Source organism: Panthera tigris, chromosome B3, assembly GCF_018350195.1.
Source record: "Panthera tigris isolate Pti1 chromosome B3, P.tigris_Pti1_mat1.1, whole genome shotgun sequence".
Lineage (NCBI taxonomy): Eukaryota > Metazoa > Chordata > Mammalia > Carnivora > Felidae > Panthera > Panthera tigris.
The window spans coordinates 93,162,398-93,179,537 of NC_056665.1; the positions used below are offsets into that span (position 1 = coordinate 93,162,398).

General features: G+C 36.0%; 1 protein-coding gene across 3 annotated transcripts in view; it reads left to right on the forward strand.

Annotated features, from left to right (window-relative positions):
* Positions 1–17,140, forward strand: part of FANCM (FA complementation group M) — a 71,059-nt gene that overhangs the window by 47,714 nt on the left and 6,205 nt on the right. For all 3 annotated transcript variants that reach the window (XM_042989623.1, XM_007097542.3, XM_042989624.1), the window contains 8 exons: positions 2,465–2,556; positions 2,671–2,739; positions 4,351–4,479; positions 5,430–5,586; positions 8,748–8,854; positions 9,858–10,424; positions 14,580–14,955; positions 16,843–17,134. In XM_042989623.1, the coding sequence (XP_042845557.1) occupies positions 2,465–2,556; positions 2,671–2,739; positions 4,351–4,479; positions 5,430–5,586; positions 8,748–8,854; positions 9,858–10,424; positions 14,580–14,955; positions 16,843–17,134 (1,789 nt within the window). The remainder of the gene's footprint in view (positions 1–2,464; positions 2,557–2,670; positions 2,740–4,350; positions 4,480–5,429; positions 5,587–8,747; positions 8,855–9,857; positions 10,425–14,579; positions 14,956–16,842; positions 17,135–17,140) is intronic.

The following is a 17,140-nucleotide window of genomic DNA, read 5'->3' on the forward strand; positions in this document are numbered from 1 at the left end:
CTTTGGAAAAGTGTCTATTCATGTCTTTTGCCCATTTCTTCACTGGATTATTTGTCTTTTGGGTGTTGAGTTTGGTAAGTTCTTAATAGATTTTGGATACTAACCCTTTATTTGATATGTCATTTGCAAATATCTTCTCCCATTCTGTCAGTTGCCTTTTAGTTTTGCTGATTGTTTCCTTCTCTTTGCAGAAGATTTTTATCTTGATGAAGTCCCAGTAGTTCATTTTTGCTTTTATTTCCCTTGCCTCCAGAGACATGTCAAGTAAGAAGTTGCTGTGGCCGAGGTCAAAGAGGTTTTTGCCTGCTTTCTCTAGGATTTTGATGGCTTTCTGTCTTATGTTTAGGTCTTTCATCCATTTTTAGTTTATTTTTGTGTATGGTGTAAGAAAGTGCTCCAGGTTCATTCTGCTGCATATCACTGTCCAGTTTTCCCAACAGCCATTTGCTGAAGAAACTTTTTTCCATTGAATATTCTTTCCTACTTTGACAAAGATTAGATGGCCATACGTTTGTGAGTCCATTTCTGGGTTCTCTATTCTGTTCCATTGATCTGAGTGTCTGTTTTTGTGCCAGTACCATACTGGCTTGATGATTACAGTTTTGTAATACAGCTTGAAATCCAGAATTGTGATGGTTCCAGCTTTGATTTTCTTTTTCAGGATTGCTTTGGGCATTTGGGGTCTTTTCTGGTTCCATACAAATTTCGGGATTGTTTGTTCTAGTTCTGTATAGAATGCTGGTGTTCTTTAGACAGGTGATTGCATTGAATGTGTAGATTGCTTTCGGTAGTATTGACATTTTAACAATATTTGTTATTCCAATCTATGGACATGGATTGTTTTTCCATTTTTTTTTATGTCTTCTTGAATTTCTTTCATAAGTTTTCTAATAGTTTTCAGTATAGATTTTTCACCTCTTTGGTTAGGTTTATTCCTAGGTATTTTATGTTTATTGGTGCATCTGTAAATGGGATTGGTTCCTTGATTTCTCTCTCTGCTGCTTTATTATTAGTGTTTAGAAATGCACCCAATTTCTGAACATTGATTTTATATCCTGTGACTTTGCTGAACTCATGGATCAGTTCTAGTAGTTTTTTGGTATAGTCTTTGGGGTTTTCCAGTATCATGTCATCTGTGAAGAGTGAAAGTTTGACTTCCTCCTTGCCGGTTTGGATGCCTTTTATTTCTTTGTGTTGTCTGATTGCTGAGGCTAGGACTTCCAACACTGTGTTGAATAACAGAGGTGAGAGTGGACACCCTTGTCATGTTCCTTATCTTAGGGGGAAAGCTCTCAGCTTTTCTCCATTGAGGATGATATTAGCTGTGGGTTTTTCTTTGGTATATGGCCTTTATGATCTTGAGGTATGTTCCTTCTATTCTGGCTTTCTTGAGGGTTTTTATCAAGAAACGATGCTGTATTTTGTCAAATGTTTTTTCTGCATCTATTGAGATGTAAATCTTTTATTATGTTATTCTCATTGGCATCAAGGACATGATTTATGAATGTTTCATTTAAGATGAAAACTTATTTAAGGTCTGGAAATATGTTTAATTTTTATTTTATTTATTTAAAAAAAATTTTTTTTTCAACGTTTTTTATTTATTTTTGGGACAGAGAGAGACAGAGCATGAACGGGGGAGCATGCAGAGAGAGAGGGAGACACAGAATCGGAAACAGGCTCCAGGCTCCGAGCCATCAGCCCAGAGCCTGACGCGGGGCTTGAACTCACGGACCGCGAGATCGTGACCTGGCTGAAGTCGGACGCTTAACCGACTGCGCCACCCAGGCGCCCCGAAATATGTTTAATTTTTAAAAATTAACTCTTTTGCATAGTTTTGGATATACTCTAACATTTATATTTTTACCAAGTTTATGTTACCTTTGAGCCTCCAGTATTTGCTTTTAACACTTTAATATTAAGTCTCTTAATGGGTGAGATCATTTTTCCTATCTTTATGTCAGATTTTCATTAAAACTTTTTCTAGCATTATATTTAACTACCAACTATGGGCAATTTAACGTATTTATACAAATGTTATTTTAGTTAAATATGTGGTTATTAGCAAAAGTTATCCTCTTAATTTCCTCACTGGCTCTGTTTTATTTTTCTGTCTCCTGCTGATTTTTTTGGCCAAACTTCTGAAAAACTCTTTTTAAATAATGCACCCATCAGGGGCACCTGGCTGGCTTAGTCAATTAAGTGTCTGACTCTTGATTTCAGCTTAGGTCATGATCTCATAGTTCATGAGATCAAACCCCACATCGGGGTCTTTGCTGCATTGCATGGAACCTACTTGGGATTCTCTCTCCCTCTCTCTCTGTCCCTCCCCTGCTTGCATGCTGTCTCTCAAAATAAACATTAAAAAAAAAAAAAACTAACATTAAATAATGTACCCAATCAATAAAATAGTTGTGGATGAACTTAAATCTATTGACCAGATTCATTTTTTAATAAATTTTAGATGAACAATTAACAAGCAGTGAAAGTGAAGATGATGAGATTTTCCGAAGAAAAAGTAAAAAAACAAAAGGAAATGTTTTAGAATCCCCACAGGTGAGTCAGTAATGACAACAATGTGATTATATAAAGGCTTTCTCCTCCCTATCTGCCCCGCCCCCACTTAAGTCTTTTTTTAAAACTTTTTATCTATTTATCTACTTTATCCAGGATGAGAAAAATGGGGAAGTTGCTTCCCCACTTCATGCTGTGAAAAAGCGCAGAGTTCCTCTAAACAGAGTAAGTAGATAATAGATAATGCATAGTAGTTCAAATTATTTTAGAGTAAATATTACAAGAAAAATATTTGTGTAGGTGAATGTAGGTGTATTTGATCTAATAGGTATATGGTTAACACAAGAATAGTAATTCCTATGTGATTGGAATTTCTGTTTCAAATTTATACTTCTTTAAAAACTATTCTTACTTTAGTCAATACACTTCAGTTCACTAAATATCTGCTCTCTATCTACTGTGTAAGATGCTCAGGGTACTACTATAAGTATGATATCCTGGAATTGTCTAAAGTCACCTACAGTCTTAACAGGAGAGACAGATAAGTAAACAGATAATTTCAATATAATTCTTTAATAAATGATAAAAAATTATAAGCCTTTAGCTTAGTCCTTAGGAGTTCTGGAATGTTTCTTGAAGATATAAATACCTTAGAGCATATATGGTAGTAAGCCAATGGAAAGGCTTGCCAAGAAAGCTAGCAGCTTAATGAATGACGCAAAGCAGGGAAATAGCATCTCTTTATTACTGGATTGTAAAGACAAAGAGTGCCAGGAAGTAAAATTGCAGAAAAATTTGGGTCAGTTTTGGAAGGCCTTATTCTTTCATTTGCTTACTGAATGGGTTTGAAAGAAGGAAAGAAAGGAGTTCAAGATGAGTCCCTGGTTTTTGGCTAGGGCTGTTTGGAATATGTTTCACAAATTTAGAGAAGGCAAAAAGATGATAAATTCAGTGTTGAGCATGTTTGAGTTTGAGGATTTTGTGGAATAGTGATGTGACAGTGGCAGGCATTGTCTGGCAGGACTGAATCTGCAGTTTAGGTAGAGGGCAAGTCTGAAGGCTAATGATGTTCATTTGTTATCAGTTTATAGCTATTTGATAACTAAAAGTTGAGATTAGGTAATATTGTGTATTTTAATTCTCTAATGCAATTTAGGAGAAACTGCAAAATTATTAAAAATGTTATCAGCTCATGTTTATTTTGTATATACTCCTATAACACTAGAAAAATTGCTTTAGCTTGCTACCTTAACTGGAATGTCTGACTGCCTCATCATAAATGAATTAAAATATTGACAATGCTGGTGATCAATCCATTTTAAAGTTTTTCCTGTTACTTGAAATTATTTTGGTAAACTTTTGATTGTTTTGATTGGTTTTATGTTGTTCTGAAGAGATATAGTGATAGGCCTCATTGTCAAAATTTGTCATGGTTTTAGTCATTTCTTGGTTGGAAAGGGCTGTACGTTGATGACTGATTCTGAGAGTTATATTTATAGTCTTCATTAATTTTTGTACAGCCCTTTAGGATCTTCTAGAGGAGATAAATGAAAACTATAAGTATTCATCATATGCATTTGATGTATACTAAATTGAATGAAGACTATAGTAGTACCTAATTTAGTGTTTTAGTACTTAGCATCACTTTTAAATTCTTAAGTATTATGTATTTTTAACATGGCTTTGAGTTGTGAGAGTATTTTATTTTTCTAACAAAAAATGTTAGGTCAACTATTTAAAAAGAAAAAGAAAATAAAAGCAAAAACCTGTGAGAAATACATTAAAATACAACTCAATTATATTTTCTTATGCAAGACATTTTTTGAATTATTACAGTTAGAATTTTCATCTAGTGATGAGAGTGACAATTTTCACAAACAACATCCACAGTTAGAAGACTTCAGGGGTCATAACAGGAATGCAAACAGAGGCATCAAAGTCCAAAAGAAACAGAGTCACCTTAAGGTCAACTTTTTTCATTTTCATATATATATATATGTATTTAAATATATATATACACACCCATATATCATATGTATTAATAATAAAAATTAGGTTTTACATTAGTAGATTTCTTGTTAAAATTTCTTTATAGGAAAAAATCCAAAAATTAAAAATATTTTCACTCTAATTTTACTTGTTTTACTGGAGTTAAAATCTCAAGGTGTGATAGTTTAGTTTCTTTTTATGTTTTGAAATTATCTTTCAGTGCTTTGTTATTTTGAATGACTGAATGAAGAAACTTTAGTGAAAATTTAAGATTCAAACTGAAAAAATACAGAGACAGAAATCTGAGTTTTAGATTATTTGTTTTTACAGTCAGTACATCATTTTTCTTATGTCTATATGATACTCAAATCCTTGGAAAAGAATCCTCAGCACCTTTTTTTTTTTCCTTTTATGTTTATGAGAGGGAGAGAAGAGAGGGCAAGGGTGAGGGCAGGGGAGGGGCAGAGAGAGGGAGACACAGAATCTGAAGCAGGTTCCAGGCTCTGAGCGGTCAGCACAGACCCTGATGCAGGACTCGAATTCACGAACCACGAGATCACGACCTGAGCCAAAGTCAAACGCTTAACCGACTGAGCCACCCAGGCACCCCTACACCTTTTCTTTTCGTAATCAACCTTTTTGTGGTGCAGTATTTTTCCTGGCAAAAATTAGCCAGAAGACTTGGGAAACTCTCTGCTTATTAAGAAACATCCAGCAAGCTGACATGCTGAGTTGTACTGTATTTTACTTACAGTAGAGTTATCAGAGGAAAATTTAAATAGGTGTGCTACTTTGGCATTTCTTCTTGAAGTTTTCTTTTTCTTTAAAGCATTGGCAAGAAATCCATTTTACAAAACTATTTCCAGTTATGTAAGAAAGTAAATTATTTTCTTAAGTGTGTTTCCTTGTTTTCTAATTTGTCACAGCTTGCAGCTAGAAAGTTTTTAGATGACGAAGCAGAACTTTCCCAAGGAGAGGCAGAGTATGTTTCATCAGATGAAAATGATCAGTCAGAAAATGAACAAGATTCCTCATTACTTGACTTCTTAAATGATGCAACTCAACTCTCACAGGATATAAATGGTAAATGATATAATGATGCTTCTTTTTCTTCTAGTTTTCAGTGCTTTTAACGTGATTATGTTTAAATATTTTAGTTTTTAAAGATCTTTGAGTTATAAAGGAAGAAAATTTGGTATGTCTGAAATATTTGGTCACTTTCATTCAAATTCTGTAATGTTTGCTTTATTTTAGACTCGGTTGCTTATAGGCTTCTGCTAATTTGATCAGATCTTACCAGAATGACCTGGTTGGCTCAGTGTCATATGTTCATTGTACAAGTAGTTAGTGACTACTGTGTGCTGGTACTGTGTAAAGTTCTTGAAAAAGCTGTATCAGTGGACAAAAATCCTTGCCCTTATGAAGCTTCCATGTGAATGGAAAGAGATAAACAGTATACACAACAGTTTACATAAAAATGAAAAAAAGAGTAAGATGAGGATTTGGAGTGGGAGGAGCTAGCAGTATTAACAATGGACATGGTGTAACTTTAAATAAGGTAATTAGGGGTAGGCTTCATTGAGAAGATGATATTTGATCAAAGATTAGAAGGAGATGAGGACTTGAGCAATGCTGAATGTTAAAAACAGGTGAGATACAAACCTAAGTTTATTAAATTTGCCAAGTAAGAGAGATCTGCTTTTGGAAAACATTCTCTCCAAACAATGCTTGAGCAGATCTTATATATATTAATTACAGATGAGTCCAATTGGCTGTAATAGAAATAGGAAAGATTCTGGTGAGATTTTCAGTGTTCTAATCTTTCACAAATCCTGCCATTTATTTTGCTCCTGTACTGTCTGATATGTTGTAAGACAGCAAATTTTCCCAAGCTCTACTTGAGAGAAAAAAAGGTTTTAGGGGCACCTGGGCGGCTCAGTTGGTTAAGCATCCAACTTTAGCTCAGGTCATGATCTTGTACTCTCAAGTTTGAGACCCGTATTGGGCTCTGCGCTGACAGCTCAGAGCCTGGAGCATGCTTCAGATTCTGTGTCTCCTGTCTCTGCCCCTCCCCTGCTCACGCTCTCTCTCAAAAACTAAAAAAAAAACAAACATTAAAAATTAAAAAAAAAAAGGTTTTAGAGACTTAAGTTCTCAGTACTATGCCCTTGATACTGAAATGACTTGCAGAATAAGGTTTCTTAGTACTATGCCCTTAATGTTCAGTAACAGTGACTTTTGAAGGTTTGCAGTATTAATCTGGCGGGGAATATTGATGCAAAGACAACAAGCAATGTCCAGCTCATGGTCTGACTTATTTTAGTAGTATCACTCTAGCTTCACTGTTGAGAATGGTCTTCAGGGGAGCAAAGGTGGGAGAAGAGACCAATTACAAGTTCATTGCAGTAATCTAAGGAATGATACAGTCTTTTACCAATGTGGTAGCAGTGCCAGGGTCAGAAAGATTGGATTGTGGATACTTAGAGCTGCCAGGTTTTCCTGATGGATTTGAGAGAAAAAAAGGAGTCAGTGTGTTTGGGCAACAGGAAGGACATAGTTGTTGCTGTCTTATATTAGGCAGGCTACAGGTGGAGCCCTTAGGATAGGGAGTAAGGAGATCTGAAACTCCATTTTAATTTTTTTAATTTTTCAAAAGTTATTTTTTTAATAATCTCTACACTGAGTATGGGGCTTGAACTCATGACCCCTAGATCAAGAGTTAAATGCTCTTATGACTGAGTCAGCCAGACATCCCTGAAACTCCATTTAGACATAGTGCATTTAAAATATGTAGGATTTCAGGGATGCCTGGGTGGCTCAGTTGGTTAAGCGTTCGACTTCGGCTCAGGTCATGATCATATGGTTTGTGAGTTTGAGCCTCGCATTGGGCTCTGTGCTGACAGCTTGGAGCCTGGAGCCTGCTTCTGATTCTGTGTCTCCTCTCTTTGCCCCTTCCCTGTTCATGCTCTGTGTCTCACTCTCTCTAAAAATAAACAGTAAAAAAAATTTTTTTTAAATATGTAGGATTTCAAAGTTTTGTTTTTTTTTTTTTCCATTTGTATGACATTTGGGAAAAGGTAAAAACAGCAGGGACAGCAAATAGATTATTGTTTGTCATATGATGCATTTGTCAAGACAGAATTGTATCCTGAAGGAGGATGCATTTTATTGTATATACATTCTACCAAAAAAAAAAAAAAAATCTAGGGGCGCCTGGGTGGCTCATTCGGTTAAGCATCCGACTTCGGCTCAGGTCACGATCTCACTGTCTGTGAGTTCGAGCCCCGTGTCGGGCTCTGTGCTTACTGCTCAGAACCTGGAGCCTGTTTCAGATTCTGTGTCTCCCTCTCTCTCTGACCCTCCCCCGTTCATGCTCTGTCTCTCCCTGTCTCAAAAATAAATAAAACGTTAAAAAAAATTAAAAAAAAAAATCTATAAAACAAAAAAAGTCTCTGAAAGCTCCTAGATCCTGAGTCCTTCTAAATAAGAAACTAGAAGTAAAGTCTCACTAAGTTTATAGGGATTTAGCATGAGTAAGGAGTGGATAGGTAATCAGGAGGATACCTAGTAGTTGATAGCTATGCTATGGAATGGAGGGAAGGGGAATATTATTCAAAGAAAAAATTATACATCTTGTTCCAAGCAGTGCGGTCATTAAATTAGTGTTAGCCTTGAAAATAACCTAAGTTGATTAATTTAATCACTCCAAAAAATGTAATGGAAAATGAGAGACAAAAATAAAATTGCTCTCTGATTATAACCCTGAAAGTACACATAAATAGAAACTCATGTGTTTCCCAGTTTTTGCTTGACAGCAAGTTATGAAACGACCTTACCTCCTAGCTGTGTCTTTTGATGTCTTTAAGCATATGTTTTCTTTTTTGCCTGGATGTCTTATGTTTTATTTAGTACTTTCTGTAAGTCAAGTACAGTCCTCAGATTTTCATACACATTTATTTTTCATGAAAAGACACTACCTTAATACTCATTTTCAGAGCTAAGGCAGAGAGCTTAAATGAATTGTCACAATCATGCAACCAGATGGTCTGATTTTGAAGGCAAAACTAACTTTACAGTTTTTAATAATTGTTTTTAAACTTGTTTCGATATACATTAAATATCTTTTGTATAAAATAATTCTGCAGGTTTGAATTATGTGAATTTGGAATAGGTCAAAGTTAAATACTCTACTGGTTTTCATTTAAATAATTCTGCTACTTGAAATTCTTACTATCTTTACACAGATTCTGAAATGAGAGCTATTTACATGAAGTCTTTGCGTAGTCCACTGATGAACAATCGGTATAAAATGGTCCGTAAGAAGCATAACAACATAAATATTTTCTCACAGGTATGAACTATAGAAATACAGTGGAGAATTTCCTGATGGTAATGTTGAGATATGTTCCTGTTAATGAAGTCTCCATTTTGTTTCTAGTACTGGACTGTCAGAGCTATTTGGGATAATTTCTGCTCTGACTCAGAAAGGTGGACTAGATGAATTCTCAGAATCCCTTTTAGTCCTAATTTGATCAAATTACCCTATCTTTAATTTGAGCTAATTAGAATATACTGTTGAATTGGTTTCCAATTAGGAGAATATTTAAAAGAAGTGAATGGAATTTAATCATGAGTTACATTTTTATTTCTTATTTTTTCTTTTATTCTTTTATTTGTCTTAAAAATTATTTTTTATAGGGGCGCCTGGGTGGCGCAGTCGGTTAAGCGTCCGACTTCAGCCAGGTCACGATCTCGCGGTCCGTGAGTTCGAGCCCCGCGTCAGGCTCTGGGCTGATGGCTCGGAGCCTGGAGCCTGTTTCCGATTCTGTGTCTCCCTCTCTCTCTGCCCCTCCCCCGTTCATGCTCTGTCTCTCTCTATCCCAAAAATAAATAAAAAAACGTGGAAAAAAAATTTAAAAAAAAAAAAAATTCTTTTTTATAAAGATGTTATTTTCTAAAATTATAGATTATTTTTGATTTATGGACAACATTTTCACATTAGTCTTCTTTGTTAATAAATTGCCAGTATTCAGCTTGGTGTAATGTTCGTATCTCTGTACTTCCATTGTGTTTGTTATGTAGCCCTTATCACATTGTTTATAAATTGTTTATTTTTCTGGCTACCTACAAGAGACTGTACATTTCTAGAGAGTAAATCATTCTTTTTATAACCCCAGTCTCCCCATTTTTTTCCATAAAGCATATACTCAGTATTATGGTAGTTGAGCACAAGTGACTGAATTAATGAAGTAAGTGAAATAATCATAAAGATTTCATGTACTTAAAAGAATGTTAAATACATACTGATTTTATGAAAGAAATTTATAATATGCTAATTTGTATTTTTACTGTAGATTCCTGAGCAAGACGAAACCTATTTAGAAGACAGTTTTTGTGTTGATGAAGATGAGTCTTATAAAAGTCAATCAAGTGAAGAAGAAGTGTATGTTGATTTTAACATAATAACTGAAGATTGCCTTGCAAGTGGGAGCAAAAACTATAGAACCAGACGTGCAGTAAAGCTAAAACAAATGGAGATGAGACAAAATTGTGCACGTTCAAAAAAAAAATTATCCAGAATTATTTTACCCGGTGACTCGAGTGAGGAAGAAAACAATGTAAATGATAAAAGAGAATCCAGTCTTGTGGTTAACCCAAGCACTGTTAATAAGAGCAAACAGCAGGACCATTGTGTCAATAGAGTGCCTTTTGGGTCTTCATTGCAGTCCAAGGACCATTCTGATCCAACTGTTAATCAGTCACCAAAGCAGAGAGGACAGATACCTCTCACTTTAAAAGATGCAGTTTCTGATGTCTCAGACCTCAAACCTCGGAGCTGTAATAAAATTGAACGTACTTCACCACCATTCCCTACTGTTGATTCACAGAAAGACTGTAGAAAATTTCCAATTCATTTGAAGGTATGAATCAAATTAGAGAAAAAGCCTTATGTTTACCGAAAGGGTTTTTTTTGTCGTTTTGCCTTTTTAAGTTTATTTATTTATTTGTTTAAAGTAATCTCTGCATCCAATGTGGGGCTTGAACTCACAACCCCAAGGTCCAGAGTCACATGCTCTTCTGACTGAGCCAGCCAGGAGCCCCTGTTGTTTTGCTTTCTTTTGTGTTTTGTATTAAATAACTAGGTCAAACAAAAATTACCAAGTGGTGAAATTCTTCAAACAAGAAAATAGCACGCTAAATTATATTGCTAATTTGTATAAGGATGCGTAGGTTTTAATTTTTTTAATGTTTATTTATTTTTGAGAGAAAGAGGGTGGGGGAGGGGCAGAGAGAGGGAGACAGAATCCCAAGGAGGCTTCACACTGTCAGCATAGTGCCCACTGTCAGTGTAGTGCCCTATGTGAGGCTTGAACCCACAAACCGTGAGATCATGATCTGAGCGGACATGAAGAGTCAGAGGCTTAACCAACTGAGCCACTCAGATGCGCCTTTAGGTTTTAATTTTTTAAGTGTGATCACAGTTTTCTTAGTAAAACTCTGTAAGGAAACTTGCTAGTTTTATGAAAAGGAGATAGGAAAATAGTCTTCCTACAAGATAAAATTAACAGAAATTACATGCTCAGAACTAATTCCCCACAGATTAACTTTTCTTTTCCCCACTGAAGGCTTCAGATATGTAACTGTCTTTATTGAGGAGAAGAGTTAGGGACACTACCTGATTTCCTTCGTTTAAATTTCTCTTTTTAGAATGGCTAAGTATTCCAGTTTCCTGCTTCTCCTTGTCTTATTATTGCTGAAATAATCCATCCCTAAAACCACTTTTAGTTTTTAAGAGTTTATAGTTCTAGGGGCTTATAGTTTAATAAGTTTATAGTTATAGTAGTTAAATAGGGGTTAATTAAAAGTTTAGTAACAGGAATCCCTTACCTGTATATAACTGATTCCTTTCCTTGATTGTCATCTTGGAGTGAGACCCAGACCTAACCTTCTATTTCTCTGTAGTATTCGGGTGTTTCAGGCCATTGTGCTGTAGCAACATGCTTCAGTGTTGACCCAGGGGCACTTAAATTGAAGTTTACAGTTTTAAATTGTCCCCAGGCTTTTTTGCACAAAGTTATTTCTTCAAGACATACTTAGGATAAGGTTGACTAGGTTAAGTCTTGTAATAGATTGGGGAAATAGAGACTACTTCATTTCTCTGAGCCTCAGTATCCTCAACTGTAGTATAAAGATAGTAATCCCAAGGGTCAAGGTAGGTAATATGGTCCCAGATTCATGATGGTTCAACTTACAATTTTTTGACATTATGATGGTGTGAAAGCAATATGCATTCTATAGAAACCATACTTCAAATATTGAATTTTGATCTTCTCCTGAGCTAGCAACTTGCGGTATGATACCCATCATGTTGGCAGCCACAGTTCCCAGTCACATGGTTACAAGGGCAAACAGCTGATACACTTAGAACTTTTATGTACTCATACAGCCATCCTGTTTTTCACTTTCAGTACAGTATTCAGGAAATTACCTGAGATATTCAACACTTTCTTATAAAATAGGCTTTATATCAGATGATTGCCCAGCTATAGGCCAGTATAAGTGTTCTGAGCACAATTAAGGCAGGCTAGGCTTTGCTAAGCTATGATGTTTGGTAGGTTACTTTAAATGCATTTTCTACTTAGGATTTTTTTGACTTATGATGGGTTTATTGGGAGGTAATCTTATTATAAGTTGAGAAAGATCTGTCTATGAACAGTACTTTGAAAACCACTAAGCACTAGCTACATTTCTACGTTGGCATGCTCTAACTAAAAACTGGATTCAGGCTAGTAATACTTTGGGGACTGTGAAAAAAGACACATATATTTTTACAGAAATGTGTTTTAAATTTTCTTCTGTTACCCTATGATTCCATGTAGTATGATTCTTCTCACTTGAAATTAGGAGGGGAAGAATTTGAGGTAGTTTTGAGAAGACAGAAAATAGACTATCTTGTAGAAAACTGTTAGATATATAAAAAAAAGTTAACATCTATTTTGTCATGTATATTGCAAACAGTATTCCATGTCAGTCATTTGCCTTTTTGTTTATTTATGGTGGTTTGTGCCATAGGAAAAGGTAACTTTTTTATTCAGTCTCAATTTTTTCTTTACGGTTCCTGAACTTCAGTGTCATGTTTAGGAAGCCATTTTCTACTTCAGAATAACTAAGTAGTTCCAGTACTTTTGTTTTGATCTTTAGTACCATTTTTTCCTTTACTACATTTATTTTTTGCTTTTTGGAATTGAATACTGAATTATTTTAAAGATTATTTTCTGAATGATTAGGATTTCTATCTTTAGCTTAGGATATAGAAAATTGGAAAGAGCGCTCTTCCATCCTAGTAACAACAAAAAAGCCGGATAGTCTCCAGAGTCATGGTTTTATCTGAAACTATTATGGAGCTGAGGGTGTAGGACAACCAATTGGTCTCATTTCTAAGGAAAGACAAGTGTCTCCAAAGAGAGACTTATTGATTTGGGACATTCCCTGGGCTCTGTATAATTTGGTAAGAGGAATTGAGCTAAACCTTTAATAAATTGCAAAAGGCAGTGAACCAGCATGAGAGTTTAGAACCCCTGGGAATTGCAGACAAAAGGGGAGTTCATAACCTTTTGAGGGCTCTTCTCCATAGACTCATTGGGTGTTCACAGGAAAGATTGAGAATCAGAGAAAGCCTCCCTTGCTGATGCCACGGCTTGGGGGAAGTGACCAGCAATTATTGTGGAAAGGCAACAAACCCCATCTGGTTCCTTCTACCGTATTTCCCCTATAGAACAAAAAGCTTTAAGCTGCTGGGGATTACCAGCAGACCTTATAGCTATTCCTCAGGGCCTAGGTGAAGAAGACCCTTTACAGATGGAGGAAGGCAAGAATTAAAAAATGTTCTGTACCTGAGACAGGGGCATGAAAACATCTTGGGCCTAGATCATTAGCTATCTCCAGCCCTGGGAAGGGAGGGCAGGATCACTGTAAAGGTCCTGTTTTGGGAACTGACGGACACAAGTCCTGCTCAGGCTGAAGTAGAATAGAACTTACCCTCTCCTCCTGTCCTGCCACCATGCCACCCCATGCACCTAGCATTCCCTCCAACTAGGCTAGCAAGCACTTAGTAACATAAAAGCAGTCAACTGCTGAGAGGAAGACAAGAGTATGAGGAAAGAACCTCTCTAAGGTACAAGGAAACAGAGAAGATCGAAAGCTGAGAGAACATTTGGAAAAATCATCTGACAAACCTTGTCCCACCCTAAATCCAAATAACACTATGGGAGTTTGAAGCCTCTGGTTGTACCTAGGGTAATCATAGCAATAAACCCAAACTCATCTCAACCTTTGACTAGACCATGATCCCTGGGATCATGACCTGAGCTGAAAGCAAGAGTTGGACGCTCAACCACCTGAGCCACCCAGGCGCCCCAGATGAAGAATATCTTTAATGAGCCCATCAATAGACTTAATACAGCCACAGAAAGAACCAAGAAACTTAAAGCTAGGCCTGTAGAAATGACGCAGTATGAAACACAAAGAGTGAAAAACAGAATGGAGCATCCAAGAGCTGTAGGATTGTATCCTATAGTCTAAGATACATGGAATTAAGAAGTGAGGAAAGGATAGAAAGTGTATTTAAACAGTCAATGGCTGAGAATTTTCCAAAGTTAATGAACACTGGCAAATGAGTATGTGAGTCTGTTTTGAGGTCTTTTTGGTATATACCTAGGAATAGAATTTCTGGGTCATACAGTAATTCTCTTTAACTTTTGAGGAATCGCCAGTTTTCCACAGCGGCTGCACTATTTTACATTCCCACCAGATATGTATGTTCCAGTTTTTTTTCACATTCTAACAACGTTTATTTTACTGTTTTATTTTGTTTTTAATTTTAGCCATTCTACTAGGTGTGAAGTGGTAGCTTGGTCCTTCATGTATATAGTCACTTCGGTCATACTGAAGGAAGAAAAAAAGAGTTAAAAAAAAAGGAAATAATATTATCAGTAAGAAAAAATCAACTTCAGGTGTTAGAAGTTTTTGGCACTAATATATATTTAACCTGATACCAATATTTTCCACCTTTGCAGGTTGGTAGTGCCCTGGAGGATTCTAGCACGTCAATGGCATACTGTTCCAACTCAAGACCACATTTGTCTGGCACACATGCTTCTCTTAGACTTCCACAGGAAGGCCAAAAAACTTGTATTCTTGTAGATAGTTGTGAAATCACTTCTGGTTCTGAAGTAATTTCTTCCTTAAGAGCAGTTCATGGCATTCACGTAGAGGTCTGTCCTCTAAATGGCTGTGATTACATTGTGAGTAACCGCATGGTGGTAGAAAGGAGGTCTCAGTCTGAGATGTTAAATAGTATCAATAAGAACAAACTCATTGACCAGATCCGGTACCTACAGAGCATGTTTGAAAGAATATGTGTGATTGTGGAAAAGGACAGAGAAAAAACAGGTTTGTGTTTTTAAATGTTTTTGTTTATAAGGCTATAAAGGAACTCAGCTATTATTTAGTTCACTCTTCTACTGTCAGGATGTGGAAAACTCTTAAAATATAAATACCTGACTCATAAATGTTACTTCATACTTATACAAAGCCATGCTTTTCATTAGTCATTGTGTTTATGTTTTTGTTTCATAAATAGGTTTCTTTCTGTATTTTTTTACTCATTGTGTTTAAATGAGTTTGAGAGTTGAAGGGTGAGAAACTGAAGGCAAGTGAACCAGTATGTCTTTTTTTAGGAGCCCCAGAAAGGATTAGCACCTTTCAGGCAGCAGTGGGAAAAGGGACAAGGATTCAGGGGGTTTAGGAGGTAGGATTAGCAGTAGTTGGTGAAAGGAGGCAAGAATTACTTTTTTTTTTTTTTAGGTTTATTTATTTTGAGACAGCGTGAGAGCTCCAGTGTGTACATGCACACACGAATGGGGAAGGTGCAGAGAGGGAGAGAACCCCAAGTAGGTTCCACGCTACCAGCATGGAATCTGAAGCAGACCTCAATCCCACAAACCATGAGATCATGACCTGAGTTGAAATCAAGAGTCTGACGCTTAACTGACTGGGCCACCCAGGCATTCCAAGAATTACTCTTCTGTGTTGACCAGTTTCTTGGTCACTGGGCAGTTAGGTAGTGGTGCTCTTTATTGAAATTATGAATATTAGAGAAGAGCAGATTTGAGGCACAAGGGGTGTTCAGTTGAACACACTAAGTTCTTATTTGGTAGCTCAAATAGGTGCATAGGAGCTTCAGTTAGGGGATTTCTATGGCTCATATTTAATTATAGGTGGAGCCCTGAGGATGGTGTAAAGGTCATGGAATATGGAATCAGAAGACACTGAGTTCTGGTGTCACTACAGCTATGTGATGTTGCATTGACAAATCACTCCCTCTGAGGGATTAATAATATACTTGTCCTATTCATCTTTCGATGTTATGAGGATTATGTGAAATCATATAGGCAAATGCCACTATGGAAGAGTTCAAGAATTATACAGTCATAACAGGATATAGTAAAAGAAGATAGCATAGTTTATGTAAAACATTGGTTTGGTAATTGAGCATTGTACCTTTTTATCCCCATGCTGTCACTGGTAAACTGTGGCCTTGAATAAGTCACACTTTCAGTAACCAAGTTTTTTTCTTAGTTTTATTTTATTTGACAAGTGAGGGCTTTATATTCAGTGATCTCTTGGGTTCTCTTAGTGCTAAAATTCTATAATTTCTTCTTCACCAACATATCCTTTATAAAGGAAATAAATTTGGAATAAAGAGAAAAGTAACATTGCAAAAGTTACGGGGGGGGGGGGGGGAAGTTATGTAAAAAGTTTTGTTTTTCCATAATGAAAAGTGCCCCTAAAATGATAGAGGGTAGAATATGGAAAGAAATGAATGGGAAAGGTAAGGAAGTAAATTAAGAGGCAAGAGTTAAAGATGACATTAAAATGGGTATGCAGGGTTTTGAGTTATTCTTAGAATAAATACGTAAGATTTTGTATCAAGCCAATACTTGAGTTACTTATCAGTTGTAGCATTATGAGGAATTGTAGAGATAAGTAATATGGTCTTGGTCTTCATGAATGAATTATCTAGGAATATAAGCTCTCCTCTGCCTACTCATCTTACTATTTGATACCAACTGAAGACACTTATAAAGATAGTTCTTATTTTAACTCCCAGGTATTTGAGAGTCACTTTAAATCTTTACTAGTAGGGTTTCTCATTAGCATAATGTGGCACTAATTTGCTTAATGGTCGTAGATCTTGGGATTTTAATATATAGTATTAATGATTCTACTTAATGTAAGTTACTCACGTTTGCATTTTCCTAAATATGAAATATTTAGGAGACACATCCAAGATGTTTAGGAGAACAAAGAGCTACGACAACTTGCTGACTACCTTAATTGGGGCCGGAATCCGAGTTCTTTTCAGTTCCTGCCAAGAAGAAACTGCAGATTTGCTAAAGGAACTGTCTTTAGTAGAACAAAGAAAGAATGTTGGTATTCATGTTCCAATAGTGGTGAACAGAAATAAATGCGAAGCACTTCAGTTTTATCTAAGTATTCCCAATATAAGTTATGTAACTGCATTAAATATGTGTCACTGGTTTTCTTCTGTGAGAAAGATGACTAACAGGTATGT